Here is a 16,489-nt window from a genome sequence, read left to right as displayed (position 1 = left end):
GGGGTTTGGTCACACAGCGCTGTGTAACCGCCAGAGGAGGCCTGAGACCAGGACAGTGCATGTGCCAACCAACCAGGCACTGCTACTGAAATTCTTCAATTGCAGGTGCAGGAACGCAGATTCATCTAATGTGGCGCACTCACAGGGACACCCATCTCAAAGAACCTCTGTTATTGCACAGGATGAGTAACCTTCTCTTACAAGGCAGTTACCCATCTTCCACATGGGGACACTGGTAGGATTAAAGTTCTTCCAGCCCTTTCCACAGTGTCTGTATCTCTTGGTCACAGTTTCATGTCAGTTCTTTGACTGCGTGAAAATGACCATTCTCCCTACATCTGGCTGACCGCTTTAGACCGTTTATAGTTCTGTGTTTGTCAGGCCTCTTAAACCAGGTCAAACAGCATATGCAATTACCCCCAGGGGGCAAAACTTTCCCAGGCTTTTTACCTGCCTTAGGGATTTGCATTAATTACCCCCTAGTTATTTTAGCTCCTGCAAAAAGCCCTGTAACTCCCCATGGAACCAGGAATACAACTGTGAGTTAGCCCCTAGTGATATGTATACCATAAAGTCAATATAATGGTCTTTGAATATTCCATGTGTTCATAACATCTTTCACAGTGGCCTCCTTGGCATGCCTTAGGTGTATTCCCATTGTAGAAGTTTGCAGAGCTGTTAAATGGAGCTCTGTTTATGCATTTACAAAACATTATGCACTATATCTAGCATCCCAGTTGAGTTAATTAGGATGCCATGTCCCACCCTCTTCAGATGACAGCACTGCTTATCAAGCTATCCCATTAATGGGAATTGCAAAGGCCATCTGAAGAAGAAATGAAGGTTACTTACCTGTAGCCAATATTCTCTGAGATGGACTTTCATTCCCCTCCCAGTTTCCCCAGAGTCCTGATTACAATTTTGGACCTGAAGGTGCTGTAGAAGGAACTGAGACAGCCGGAGTATCAACCCCCTTTTATGCCCTTGCCCTTGGAAAGTGCAGGAAGAAGAGGGGCAGGAGAGTGCTCTGATAGGCATTGCTATGAAATAATTCACTGTCAGCTACACCATCGCCACATCCCCATGAGTGTTATGCAGAGTGCATCTTGCAGGTGAGTAACCTTCATTTCTAAATTTCCCTGATTCTATACATCACAAATGTTTTATTAGGCCTTCATGCCATTTTGTGTATTTCTCTTTCTTTCCCTTTTGCTATGTTTATTCATTTTTCAAAAACAGAATAGAAAGTCTGAATAATTAATCTAAAAAAAAATTTGCAACCAGTATGGTTCCTTGCAGTCTGTGGGTTCTACAGAAATTCCGTTGACTGTAATACATAATAAAACTTTGAATACATTTGGCTCATGCCCTTCTTCCCAGGAAGGCCCAGTGCATCACCTGTGTGATGATAGAGGGTCCTCCATACTGTAGCTGATACAAAAAATCAAAGTTCAGCCTTATAAAGAAAAGGATTAAAGGAAATTTTGAAAGCTATTTGTTGTAGTTAAAGCCACATGACTGCCATCTATATTACTGGGCTGTGCAATGAATTGCTACATACTGCATTAAAAAAGTACCTCCTAACATCTAACATTTAAATTGGTTTACTTTGATCCTATATGTTTATGTTAATAAAATGATTGATTACCATTTCCTTATGTGACCTAAAACACTAGAACGGACATCAAATCACAAACATAATTTTTGTATTTACCCTTAGAACTATGAGAAAAGGCTCCGTGAGAGGGATGTAATTGACAGCAAGGATCACCTAGATGCGCACAGAGCTTTAGTTGCCAAGTATCTCCAGAAGGTGAGAGATGCAAAAAGAGTTAGTACTGATCTTTCTTACTAGTTTGTTTGTTACTACTCTATTTAAGTATCAGGAGGTAGCCGTGTTAATCTGTATCCACAAAAACAAGTAGTCCGGTGGCACCTTAAAGACTAACAGATTTATTTGGGCATAAGCTTTCGTGGGTAAAGAACACACTTCTTCAGATGCATGGAGTGAAAATTACAGATGCAGGCATAAATATACTGACACATGAAGAGAGGGGAGTTACCTCACAAGTGGAGAACCAGTGTTGAATTTTTCAAGTAAAATCCAAGCACCACATTTTTACTGCATTTTTATGTCAAAAGTTGCAGGTGTAATCACAAATGACATTTGAAAAATTGATCTAAAGCAGAGTCCTTTGGATAGCTATAGTTTCTGCCCAGAGAGAGTTTTTATGGCTTAATTCAAAACTTTTGAAAATAATAGAAATGGGGAGACCTGTTAGATGAAACTATTTAGTATTGTATTAATACTATAAAGCAGTCACTGTAATACAAAGGTATAAGGATGTTCGCAGGAAGGGATTAGGTGTAAAATTATAGTAAGAAAATATTGCAGACTCTCTCAAATTGTTAATTATTAATATAATTTTTAAGCTGCACTTTATACTAATTAGTCTCTCCCTCTCCACCCTCCAAGAAAACACCTTCCATTCTTCTGCTTCCCTCTGTTAGCACAGGAATGTTTGTTCCACTGGAAATTGAAAGAATTAGGAGTTTTAAACTACATTAGGGCTGTCAAGCGATTAAAAAAATTAATCGCGATTAATCACTGTTAATAATAGAATACCGTTTATTTAAATATTTTTTGATGTTTTCTACATTTTCAAATACACTGATTTCGATTACAACACAATACAAAGTGTACAGTGCTCACTTTATATTTATTTTTATTACAAATATTTGCACTGTAAAAAACCAAAGAAATAGTATTTTTCAATTCACCTAATACAAGTACTATAGTGCAATCTCTTTATCACGAAAGTTAAACTTACAAGTGTAGAATTATGTACAAAAAAATAGCTGCATTCAATTCAAAAATAAAACAATGTAAAACTTTAGAGCCTACAAGTCCATTCAGTCCTATTTCTTGTTCAGCCAATCGCTCAGACAAACAAGTTTGTTTACATTTGCAGGCGATAATGCTGCCCGCTTCTTGTTTACAATCCATCTGAAATTGAGACCAGACGTTCGCATGGCACTGTCGTAGCCGGCGTTGCAAGATATTTATGTGCTAGATGCCCTAAAGTTTCATATGTTCCTTCATGCTTCAACCACCATTCCAGAGGACATGCTTCCATACTGGTAACGGGTTCTGCTCAATAATGATCCAAAACAATTTTGATCAACACATGTTCATTTTCATAATCTGAATCAGATGCCACCAGCTGAAGGTTGATTTTCTTTTTTGGTGGTTCGGGTTCTGTAGTTTCCACATCGGAGTGTTGCTCATTTAAGACTTCTGAAAGTATGCTCCACACCTTGTCCCTCTCAGATTTTGGAAGGCACTTCACATTCTTAAACATTAGGTTGAGCTCTGTAGCTATCTTCAGAAATCTCACATTGGTACCTTCTTTGCGCTTTTTCAGATTTGCTGAAAAAAGATGTGCTGGGTCATCATCCGAGACTGCTGTAAAATGAAATATATGGCAGAATGTGGGTAAAACAGAGCTAGATACCTACAATTCTCCCCTAAGTAGTTCAGTCACAAATTTGATGAACACGTTATTTTTTTAACAAGCGTCATCAGCATGGGAGCAGGTCCTTTGGAATGGTGGCCAAAGCATAAAGGGGCGTACGAATGTTTAGCATATCTGGCAAGTAAATACCTTTCTGTGCCGGCTACAAAAGTGCCATGTGAACACCTGTTCTTACTTTCAGGTGACACTGTAAATAAGAAGCGGACAGCATTATCCCCCGTAAACGTAAACAGACTTGCTTGTCTTAGCAATGGGCTGAACGAAAAGTAGGACTGAGTGGACTTGTAGGCGCTAAAGTTTTATATCGTTTTATTTTTGAATGCAGTTTTGTAACCAAAAAAATCTACATTTGTAAATTGCATTTTAAGATAGAGATTATATTACAGTACTTGTATGAGGTGAATTGAAAAACACTGTTTCTTTTATTTATCATTTTTACAGTGCAAGTATTTGTAATAAAAAATAATAATATAAATTAAGCACTGTACACTTTGTATTCTGTGTTGTAATTGAAATCAATATATTTAAAAATATAGGAAAACATCCAAAATATTTAATAAATATAAATTGGTATTCTATTGTTTAATAGTGCAGTTAAAACTGTAATTAATCATGATTAATTTTTTAAATTGCGATTAATATTTTTAGTTAATCGCGTGAGTTAACTCTGATTAATCGATAGCCCTAAACTATATATTTTCTTGCAAATATAGTGCTTGAAAAGGGGCCCCATTGATAGTCCTGGAATCTGAAGTGCTCTATTTCGCCACAGAATTGATATAGATAGGAGGAGTGCAAGCTTCTTCACACTGTTTCATCAATGTGTTTTAACCCTCACTCTGACTCTTTGAGGTATCCAAAAAAATTGTCAATTAGTGCCAGTTATGTTGAGTTTGTAGTATGGACTCTTCTCCACTTGAATCTGGAAAGACAAAGAGTGCGTGTACAGAGAATTTCTCTCTTATTTTTTCCATTTCCCTTTACCAGATGTACTGATCCTTGATCCAGGCTCTTTAGTCTGGGACAACTACCGAGACTGCTTCTAGAGGAGTCAGTTACTCTAGAATGGGGTAGTATTTTGTGCTGAGGAAGTATCTATGGAAAGGGAGTCAAGAATCCCTGAACATGCCCCTTTTTGTTTATGATGGGGTGTTAAGAAAAATAATTCTTCTTTTTAATAAATTGAACCACACGTATTTTCAGTGAATTTGAGTAAGACATACAATTGGTTGTGTTTCCAGGTTAGAGAATCAGTGATAAATCGGTTTCTAACAGCAAAGCATCATTTCCTTCTTTCTGACCTGGTAAATGAAGAGGAGGTTCCTAGTCTTGGGTAAGGGAAAAAAGTTTTTATCATATCTAAAATAATTAAAATAACTAATTTTAAACTATCCTTATTTCTAGGCTCATAATTATTTCTTTACCACAAAAGTTTAGTGTTGTACTCCCTGTTTGTTAATGTTTTAAATTTAGCATAATGCTATATTATTCTGTAAGCACCATGCTCATCTGTGCCAAAATACACAAGTGTTTAAATAACTGCAATAAAACTGCATCATAAATGTTTTAAGGTCATATGCTATTTTCAGCAGAAGTATTCATTCACAGTAACCTTTATTTATATGCTGTCATATTACTCCAGTTTCTGAGCTGACCTCATAAGCTTAAGGAGAGTCCAGCTTAGTATGTACCTGAATGACTGACTCCAAGTAAGACCCAAATGTGGTGGCTTTGGTGGTTCAATAGTCAGCACTCTTCCCACTGAATCAGTGCTGAGCAAATGTCTCAGCATGATGTCGGGGGGGACTGTGAGGCTGGAATTGCATTGTTTCAGATGAAACTTAAATCTGTTTATAATGGGAATTGGTTGAGTATCATCAATTGCTAAATCCAGTAAATTAGATTTACTTAATATTTTCCATAGAAGATATCAAAATGAATTCTGCTCTTCGCCTCTCCTGGGTTCTAGTAGGCTTGACTTGCTTCATTTTGCGTGCGTGTGTGTGTGTGTGTGGGTGGGTGGGAGGTGTTAGTAGTTCCTTGTCTTTGCTTCTAAAAGGAAAGCTATAAATATAAAAACACAATCCTGATGATTTGCAGAGTAGACATTTTCAATCCCAGTGTAGTTTCTGCTGGATATTATGTTCTTTACTTCCTGTTGTATACTGGTCTGTAATTTTGCTGTGAGGTATTGAACAGCTGCTATGTTTCATCCAGATGTAGCTTTACTGTGCTGATGGATGAAATAGTTCCTGTAATATGTGCATATGTGTATGTATCTGTGGGAACATATATAAAATGTATATCTGAGTATGTATGGATAAGTACATATGTATACTATATCTATATAATTTTGGTATTCTTTTAATGGCTTCCTAGAGTACGCTATGCACATCTCACTACCCTGTCCACTCCACCACTGATGTCCGCCTTGGTGCTTCTGTCATCTCCTTCCCTAAGATCATCTCACTTTCTTTGTCTGTGCTGATCCCAATGCTTGGAATGCCCTCTGCAGCCCTGTTCATTGCAACTTTCCTCATCTTCTTTAGTTCCCTCCAAAAAAGTCACTTCAGCCCTCATATCTACAAGAAATGTCCAGGGGAAAGAAAGGCAACAAAAAAACTAAACAAATAAAAAGAAATACTGTGCCATGTTAGCATTGTCCCCCACATGCTTTCTGTGTACTTCAGCCCCCTTTTAATTAAGTTACGATCCTCACATATTCTGTCATGTTTAATTTACATGATATGCTCTTTGGGGCTGGGGCCCGGTTTTTATTTACTTTGTGAGGCACCTACCAATGTTGTAATGTGCTTGAAAAACAATAATAAATAGGCATCTATATGTGCATATATAAATATAGATACTGAGTCCTTTCTGAATGAAAGGAGGTAAAAATATAAGTTAACATAATGTTGTTATGATCTTGATCTTGGACTTAAAGTTTGAAACACAGACAAGTAAAAAAACTGATCCTGAAGAAGTTGCAGTTTAGACTTCTAACCTTTCTTGCTGCACAGTTCTAAGGCATTTTGAGACATGAGCGAACAGATCAGAGGGAAGAGAGAATTGTGAACAGGATGTGGAGGGATAGCTTCGAGGAAAGTCACAAGGAAATGCCCTGCAAATAGCATGAAATAATTTTTAAAAGTGCATTTTTGTTTACCCTGTGCTTTACATATGGCTTGACACCTTGCTGCTGGGCACTTCCCATATGTCTCTCTACTTCTGCTCAAACATATTTTTCATCTTTGAAACCTCTTCTCTTTTCTTGTCAGAATATTATATATGTATTTGTTTGCTGTTGTTTTGTGACTTTGACTTTTTGTACTATGTTTCCATGCCTCTGGTATTTCAAGTCTTTGGGCTTGTCTACGCTACCTGCCGGATCGATCCAGCAGGGGTCGATTTATCGCGTCTAGTACAAACATGGTAAATCGACCACTGAGCGCTCTCCCATCAACTCTGGTACTCCACCAGAACGCAAAGCACAAGTGGAGTTGATGGGAGAGCGTCAGCTGTCGACTTACTGCAGTGAAGACACCACGGTAAGTAGATCTAAGTACGTCGACTTCAGCTATGTTATTCATGTAGCTGAAATTGCGTATCTTAGATTGACCCCACGCAGTAGTGTAGGCAAGTCCTTACTCTGCATCACCAACACATAAATGACATTAACTAGCATTTGTTTGTTTTAAATCTGTTTAAGCAGGTAGATAATGAATGAGATTTTCATTTCTTTGCTACTAGAAAACTTTGTTTACTGCACCATTGTGCCCTTAAGATATTATTTTGATTCAACAATATAAACCTAAGTAGTCCCATCTGCTGGCAAAACAGAGACTTGCTGCTTTTCAACAAAGAAACCATTCTTTTTGGTTCAGTACTTTCATGTTGCAGAATGAGAAATAACATTTATAGTTAATTTCCCAATTTGTTTAAAATGAAATTAGCTTGACTGATACTGATTTCCACATGATTAATACTGATTTGTACTGAGCATTGTTTGCTAATCAGATTATATTAATAGATTTAAAATACGCACAATACTCTGGAACATGGGAAATATGTTAAAATACGTTTAGTGAATTTTCCTGTTTAGAAAAAGTAATTCACCTTTTTATACTGTTTTTACAAGAATAATGCACTTTCTTAGTTGCATATAATGAGAAGTTGACCTTGGCTAGCAGTTTAGGCTTTTTAAAATTGGTTCTGGAATGCTTTCTATAATTAAAATATGTTTGTACAGTTAGAATCATTAATGTATGTTTTTTCACACATCTGTTTTTATTCTTTTCCTGTTTTCTTTTTATTCTGCTTTGCCTTGTGTTATAAGTTCTGATGACCCAGGGTATGTCATGGCACATTAATTTCTGTTTCCCCTTTGTAGCCTGCAGTTTGTCGTAGATAGTTCTGGGCTTTGATTTTTTTGGTGTATTACATACATTGGATAATGTCATCTAATAGGCATCTTGTTTATATAATTATAGTAGGTTAGATCCGTTTTAAAGTTTTTAAATTAATTTTATTTCATATTCTCACTTAGTTATGATATAATTCTTCGGTACGTTTTGTTAAAAATTTATAAAATACAAAATGCCATTTCTGTGCTAATAAACAATTAAACATATTTCACAATAAATGGCACCAAGAGTATATATTTCTCTTTCTTGTAAGTGCATAGTTTTGTGTATGTGTCAAGAGAGAATTAAAACTCTGGATCCTGTGTAGAAAAGACTGAAACTCTCTCTTATGATTTCTAGTAATTTAGGACTCAGTCTTTTTAAACTGGCGGAGCCAAAGCGACCACTAAAGCCAAGAAGAAAGGAAAGGAAGAAAGTTACAGCACAGAATCTATCAGATGGAGACATAAATCTTTTAGTGAACATCATTAGAGCTTATGATATTCCAGTGAGAAAACTTGTTTTAAGGTATGAACCTTTTAAAAGGCTTCTAGTTGGAAATGTTCTTTCTCTTTCTAGTGGCTCTTTAATTGCCTTTTTAAAAATCTTTTTCATACTGGAGGCTACATTTTCAAAATCGGCTGTATAAATTGCTTCTGTGAAATTTGTATGCAAAAGGTGTATGTTTAAATCCCTGTTTTTGGAGTACAGATGCATGTGTCAGTAAATATTTTTAACACAATTAAGTGGCCAGTTCTGAAAATTTGGCTTTCTGTGTATTAAATGCAATGATTGTTTTTATCCTCATGATACTAACACAAAGAGATACATTTACAAATTATTTGATTATGTTGTTTAATAGTATAAGTATTGCTGTTTTGCAAGTTCCTTAGAATTATGTTGTTGTCTAGCAGTGCCTGCTAAGATCACTGGTTTATTGTGCATATTAGGCTGTCTGAAAAAAAAATAATTGGAGGATAATTTGTGATTTTGAGAATATAAACAGCCAGGTAATATCAGACATGCTATCCCTAAAACACTTGTAAATATCATATCTTTTAATTGTATCCAGTACTTATAATATATCCCTTGTACTTATATTAAATAAGATTAGATAGATTAGATGTAATAAAAGAGATTCCAAATAGTCTTTTCTACAAATCAATAGTTATTATATGCATAGTAGAACCCCTGTGTTACAAACTAATTGGGGATTAAGTAGTTCATAAAACCAAAAAGTTCATAAAATTTATCATCTCAAAATCACAGTAGGTAAGGTGCATAAATTGTAGTATGGTGCACTTCATCTCTTTCTTCTTGTCCTTCAAACTACTGCAAAGCAATTTCCAGTACATTAAAGACATCAGAATATGAAGGGATGTCGACTTGTTCATTAATATCACTTTTGTTATGTGGTTTCCCCTGACCCCCGCTTTTTAGGAAGAATGGTTTGTATAGCTGGTTGTTCGTGAGATTGGTCTTGTAGAATCGAGGTTCTTTCTTTCGTATTTGCTCTTGCTTTTCTGCCTTCATGTATTCATTTTAAGCATTTAGCCAGTGGAAAGAACCTAATTTCCATTGTACTAATTTTGAAGCTCAATCCTGCCTTCAGATACAGTTGCTTAAATATCACCTCAAATTTTGTAAGAATGCATTGTATTATGTTTCTAATTTTATGGGGCTTTTATAACAAACATACCTTTCCACTCTACACTTAATTAGTGAAAACATACACAACTCAAAACTAACTTATAAACAGTCTTTTCCTTCGTAGTAATTGTAGGTTTAAGACATCCGATCCAACTAATCTGAACGTAAAACAAAAGTAAAATAATCCTTGCTCAAAAGCCTGACTGAAGAGCAAGCCTTAGATTAGGCTTCAAAACTTGAAAAAAAACTCTCTCATAAACAGGAGCAATTTCCAAGTAAGACTAAATTTTTGAACCATACCAGAGCTAATTAGTGTTAGTCAGTTATTGAACATGTGGAATTGAGCCCTTCTGCTACTCTACCTACTTAACATAACTTATATGTTTTATTGGCCTTTCATAAATATTCTCACTTTGAGGAATAAGTGTAAAGCATAACTTTTTGATTATGATATCGTAAAAGTTTAAGATTTTTTATGAGAAGGAAGAGAGGATTATCTTTTAGCTGATTATCCACTTAATCAGTGTTGAATGTGCATTAAAGTGACAGTGTACATTTTGCCCTCAATATTCCAAAAAACCCTAGCTTTTTAAAAAAGAACTGTGATCTGACATTCTGCCGATCTTGAGTAGTTATTTACATTTATTGTTCAATTTTTGTATTATTATTACATTTACTTGTACAGTGTTTCTATACAACTTTTTGTGGTAAATATAGTTATATTTGCATTTGTTCATTCCACACATTAAATTGCTGTCTATATATTCATTTTTATTTATTTTCCCACAGGGGATTTGTTTAGAAGTTAAGGAATCTGTACAATTTAGAAGTTCCATTGGGATAGATCTGTTTAAACTGAGCAGCCTGCAGACCATATAAACTCCTCAGGGAAGTGAGAAAGCTGTGCCTTGTCATTCTGAGGAACACATGAATGCCTCAGGAAAGAATGCCTCCAGGCAGGAAGTTCTCTTCCACTGTGGAGCTTATCTCACTACCCTTACAGCTTTCTTTTCACTGAATAAATATAGTCATGGTGTAGAGGCATAACATGAAAATGTCAAAAATATTTTTAGAGCCAAACCAAGTTCTGTACAGCTAACTACATATTTAATGAAGTGAGGATTAATATTCAGTAGTTCTCTGAGTCCTGGTCCCTATCTGTAGTCTACTGTGAACGCATGTGACCGGAGTCAGAGAATTCTTGAAAGCAGGGTCCATGAATGTGCCTTCGCTGTCCTCTTGCGCCCGACCGAAGAGATAAAGGGCGGAGTGGACTGACTGACTCTCTCCATTTCCTTCTTATGACCAGATGGCCTGGGTCAGAACCTCCAGTGTCTGGAGCTTTGTCTTTCTTTATTCTTCAATCTGTAAATACATATATAGATGGTTTTTGTAAATAGTTTTAGGATTTTATCCTATAGTTTTTAGCTAAATTTTATAGTTCAATAGTTAAATTACTCATCCCAGGGAATTCACTAGCTCCCCTCTTTTCCCCATTATGGGACTGGACTTCAACATCTGTGCTTCTTGCAAACACTCCTTCTCAGTCAGTGATGATCATCAATGCTGACTGTACTGCCTTGGGGAAGTTCACTTTGTGGCAAAGTGCAGTATCTGCCATTCTTTCCATACCCATGAGGGGTGGGAACTTTGCCTTACCAAGCATTCAGTGGAGAAAGCCATGAGGCCAGTCAGACCCAGGCCATGAGACCATGCTATGCTCAGCAAGGAGTGTGCCTTCTGCCACGAGGTCTGACTTAGGAGAGGGGAAATCTACTCTCACAGATCCCGCATCGGGGTCTTGTTGGGAGGGCAGAGACCATTCCCATAAATATCCAAGCTTCAAAATCCTCTTCAAAGAAGTTAGATACAACTCTGCCTACATCAAGTTTTCCTGCACAGTCCTTGAGGACCTAGAATGCCCTAAGTCTCAGGGTCATCACATGAAGGTGTACAAGTCCAGGGCTCCATTGGTACCGGACTGCTGTCTGGTGGGAACCGAGCCTCCAGTACCAACTAAGCCTTAATGGGGACTGATGGCACCGATAAAAGGCAACCATTGAGCGCCTCAGCCACCAACAGTAGAGCTCTGCCTCACTCAACTGTGGCACAAACTGTAACAACTCTGGCTCCGTCAGTTCAAGTGGACAGGATCCCTTGCCACTCTAGTGAGAGCAAAGGCTTATACCCCTCCTGATGATATTTTTGCTCTCCTGGATCCCCAATCTCCATCACATTAGATGTATTTTATGGGAGGAGTCTGTCTCCCATTCCATCGTCCAGCCATGGCTTCGCTCCAGGGGAGCCATCAGTACTGCTGACGAATACGGAATCAGCGTTTTCTTTGTGAGGAGACTCTGAACCACCTGATGAACTGATGTTTCCTCCTCTGAGGCATAATTTCCCAGACGAGACCAGGACCTGGCTGGAATCAAGCTCCACCTCAGCACCTGCATTGGAGCTGTTGGTATGCTATGCCATGGGGACCTCCACAACCACCTTTTGACCTGTCTTACTGGCCATACTGGGGACCATGAGACCTGTACTAATCTGCAGAGTCAACAAGATCTGGTAGGGAGTCAAGCAACCCCTCCTCTCTGAGGGTACGTCTACACTACCCGCCGGATCGGTGGGTAGTTATCGATCTATCGGGGATCGATTTATCGCGTCTAATGTAGACGCGATAAATCGATCCCTGATCGTTCTGCCATCGACTCCGGTAATCCACCGCGGCAAGAGGCGGAAGCGGAGTCAACCCTGCGGCGTCCTTGCGGCGCGGTAAGTCGATCGAGGTATGTTGACTTCAGCTACGTTATTCACGTAGCTGAAGTTGCGTACCTTACATCGACCCCCCCCCCCCCAGTGTAGATCAGGCCTGAGAGGACAGTCAGAGCTTTTTTCTGACCCCATGGAAAAGGAAGGAAGTGTAGGAATAAATGGTCAGTTTTCACAGTGAAGAGAGGTAAATTGCGGGGTCCTCCAAGGACAAGTGCTGGGACCAGTGCTGTTCAACACATTAATAAATGATCTGGAAAAAAGAACAGTGAGTTGGCAATATTTGCAGATGATACAAAATTACTCAAGATAGTTAAGTCCAAAGCTGACTGCAAAGAATTACAAAGGGATCTCACAGAACCGGGTGACTGGACAACAAAATGGCAGATGGAATTCAACGTTGATAAGTGCAAAGCAATGCACATTGGAGAAAACATAATCCCAACTACACATAAAAAAGATGGGGTCTAAATTAGCTGTTACCACTCAAGAAAGAGATCTTGGAGTCATCGTGGATAGTTCTCTGAAAATATCTACTCAGTGTGCACCAGCATTCAAAAAGGCTAAAAGAATGTTAGGAACCATTAGAAAAGGAATAGATAATAAGACAAAAAATATCATAATGCCACTATAGAAATACATTGCCAACATTTTGAAGTTCTGGTGGGGGGGAGGAGGGAGAGAGAGGATTAGGAAAAAGTACAGAAAAGGGCAACAAAAATGATTAGAGGTATGGAACAGCTTCCATATGAGGACAGATTAAAAAGACTGGGACTGTTCAGCTTGGAAAAGAGACGGCTACGTGGGGATATGATGGTCTATAAAATCATGAATGGTGTGGAGAAAGTGAATGGGGAGTATTATTTATCCCTTCAATGTACACGTGAACCAGGGGTTGCCCAATGAAATTAATAGGCAGCAGGTTTAAAAACAAACATAAGGAAGTAGTTCTTCACATAACGCCCAGTCAACCTGTGGAACTTGTTTCCAGGGGATGTTGTGAGGGTCAAAACTATAACTGGGTTCAAAAAAAGAATTAGATAAATTCATGGAGGATAGGTCCATCAATTGCTATTGGCAAGATGTTCAGGGATGCAAACCCATATTCTGGGTGTCCCTAAAGCTCTGACTGCCAGAAGCTGGGATTGGACAAAAGAGGATGGATCACTTGATAGATTGCCCTGTTCTGTTCATTCCTTCTGGAACATCTGGCATTGGCCATTGTCGGAGGACAGGATACCAGGCTAGATGGACCACTAGTCGAACCCAGTATGGCCATTCTTATGTTCTTAAGAAGATTATGAGCTGGATCCACCAGCTCCACTGGTACCGAGAGACTGTCCTCATAATCTCCAGATGAAGCAATTGCTCCAGTAACTTCACGTATACACCCTTTCCTGATTACCACAAGCAATTCCAGAACTGTTATGTAGGGTTGCATGTGAGCTACAGATGTCCCTTGAGGAAGTTCAGGATCCTCAGCATAAATTACTGGACATCATCCAATCCTCTGGATCCAGCTGAATAGTGCTTCCTGTTAATGAAGGCATTCTGGAACAAGTTAGAATAGTCCAGCATACCCCAGCCACTTGCCCTAAGAGGGCAGAAAATGCTATTTTGTCCCAGCCAAAGAGGTTGTATTTCTCTTTTTTCATCATGCTCTTAACTATGGTTGCTCAATCTGCCATGAAGAGATCTAGATAGCAACATTCTATATCTACTCCGGTTGACAAAGAGCGTAAAAGACTCAATTTATTGGGAAGGAAGTTCTTCACTTCTACTAGGCCTCAGTTCTGAATAGCTAGTTACCAAGTACTGATGACTAAGTATGAGTACCTGAACTATTCCAAATTCATGGATTTCATCGACAAGTTTGAATAGTAGGATAGAGCTCAACTTCAGGCTCTCCTTGAAAAAAGCCAGTTGGTTGACCGGATCGCTCTTCAATCAGCAGGGTAATGGCTACTGCCATTGTGATGTGCTGTGAATCAACTGTGCACTTTGGGGTTTCCAGGAAGGTCCAGGACACCATGGAGGACTTGTCCTTTGACAAAACTCATCTTTTTAAATCAAAAGACAGATGAGGTATGTATACTCTAGGACCACCCTCCACTCCCTGGGAATATTTATACCTGCCCTGAAGAGAAAATTCCACAGGCAGTCATACAAGCCTAGACCAACAGCTCAATAATTTTACCATCAGTGGCCTTATGAGCTGCCCTATAAGAGGCAGAGGGTTGAGAAGTCCTGTTTCCTTGCAGCTCCGGTGGCAATATAATCAATCCAATCCCAGCACCTAGCTAAATGATATGTTTGGGAGGTTGAGTGCTGCAAAGCAATGATGCCACCACCTGCCGATTCCCACATACCCTCTGGGGGGGTTGCGTAGCCCTATTTTTCCACATCTGAAGTGCAATAACAGACAAGGGGGTACTAAATATCCATTCTGGCTATGCAATTTTAATTTACCTCCCTGCCCCCTCCAAAGCCTGGGGGACCTTCAGGTGCCATTCTCGTGAGGAGATTCTAAAATGAGAAGTAGAATCCCTCTTATAGTGAGAAGCAACAGAGTCAGTACTTGTTCAGTACCAAAGAAAGAGTTTTTACTAAATGTGCTTCCTAGTACCCAAAAAGAAGGACAGCTGGAGACTAATCTTGATCTGCCATCTTAACTGCTTTATTCACAAACTGAAATTTTGCATGGTCATGTTGGTATCTATAATCCCATCCCTGGAAAAGGGCTTGTGGTTTACAGCTCTCAGTGTGAAAGACATGTACTTTCACGTGAACATTCACCCCACTCACAGACGTTTTCTCATACTCATCGTGGGCTCCAACTATTTTCAATACAGAGAGCTCCCATTCAGATTTGCTTCTGCCCCCAGAATCTTTACCAAGGTCTTTTCGGTAGCATCAGGCATCATGGTTTCATTGTCTTCCCCATCTCAAAGACTGCCTTCTCGTTGCAAAGCACATAGAGAATCCTAAGAGTCTACTTTGTCAGTGCTTCAGTTGGTCTTCCCTAGGGATCAGCATAAACTTGTAAAAGTCTGTTCTCACTCCAGTGCAGACTTTAGACTTCATCGGAGAGTCCTTAAATTCCATCACGGCAAAGGCTTATCTGCCGATGGACAAGTTCCAGGTGATAAATGACCTCACAGATCAGGTCATGAACAACCCTCAAACAACCATGAGAACTTGTCTTTGCCTCCTGGGATATATGGCTTCATGTACTTACGTGACACCATTCACCAGACTCCATCTTTGTCTGCAAGCATGGCATCAAACAGTGTTTTCACCATGAACGCCATAGTAACTGTTCCCATCAAGGTAACATCATCTCTACTATGGTAGAAGAATCCATTGCTAGGTATGCATGGGCATTCCCTTCCTTTCCCCCTAACCAGACAGGATGATCAATACAGATACCTCCCTTTTAGGCTGGGGAGTTTACATGGACAGTTGCACAGATATATAGTCATCACCTGAGCCAGGAGGGTGGATGAGCTCGGAGCACTTTACACCGTGTTCCATAGAGGCAAAATTTCATTGTGCTTACATCCTAAGTTCACCCCCAAAGTAGCTTCGGAGTTTCACCTGAACCAGTCAATCCACTTACCTGTGTTTTTTCTGAAACTAAATGAATCTGAAGAAGAGAGGAGACTTCATTCCTTTGATGTGCAATGGACCATAGCCTTTTTCCTGCAAAGGTCAAAGCCAATCAGAAAACCTCCTAGATTGTTTATCGCTGTAGCAGAAAGAGTTCAAGGTCAATCTGTATGCTCTCAGAGAATCTCTAAATGGATTTTGTACTCTATCTTACTCTTTTAGCTGTGTAATCTTCCTCCCCTTTATGGGGTTGAGAGCTCGTTCTACAAAAGAACAAGTGACATCAATGGCATCACTTCAAGAAGTACCTCTACTTGACTTTTGTAAAGCAGCTACATAGAGTTCCTTCCACATGTTTGTGAGACATTATGGTTTAGTACAGAACTCTGCTGATGCAGCCTTTGGGATGGTAATCCTTCAATTGGCTCTGTCGCCTGCATCCTCACGCCCTCCTCCTACTTGAGTACTGCTCATCATCAGTCACCCACAGTGGAATACACACAGGGACCAGCACTC

The 16,489-nt window shown here is 39.1% G+C and overlaps 1 protein-coding gene across 3 annotated transcripts in view; it reads left to right on the top strand.

The window, feature by feature from the left end:
* Positions 1-16,489, top strand: part of CC2D2A (coiled-coil and C2 domain containing 2A) — a 131,871-nt gene that overhangs the window by 71,747 nt on the left and 43,635 nt on the right. For all 3 annotated transcript variants that reach the window (XM_074951662.1, XM_074951661.1, XM_074951660.1), the window contains 3 exons: positions 1,721-1,813; positions 4,778-4,869; positions 8,300-8,467. In XM_074951662.1, the coding sequence (XP_074807763.1) occupies positions 1,721-1,813; positions 4,778-4,869; positions 8,300-8,467 (353 nt within the window). The remainder of the gene's footprint in view (positions 1-1,720; positions 1,814-4,777; positions 4,870-8,299; positions 8,468-16,489) is intronic.

This window comes from Natator depressus, chromosome 4, assembly GCF_965152275.1.
Source record: "Natator depressus isolate rNatDep1 chromosome 4, rNatDep2.hap1, whole genome shotgun sequence".
Taxonomy (NCBI): Eukaryota; Metazoa; Chordata; order Testudines; family Cheloniidae; genus Natator; species Natator depressus.
The sequence above is the reverse complement of the archived record's forward strand: the minus strand, read 5'-3'. Positions and strand labels throughout refer to the sequence as shown.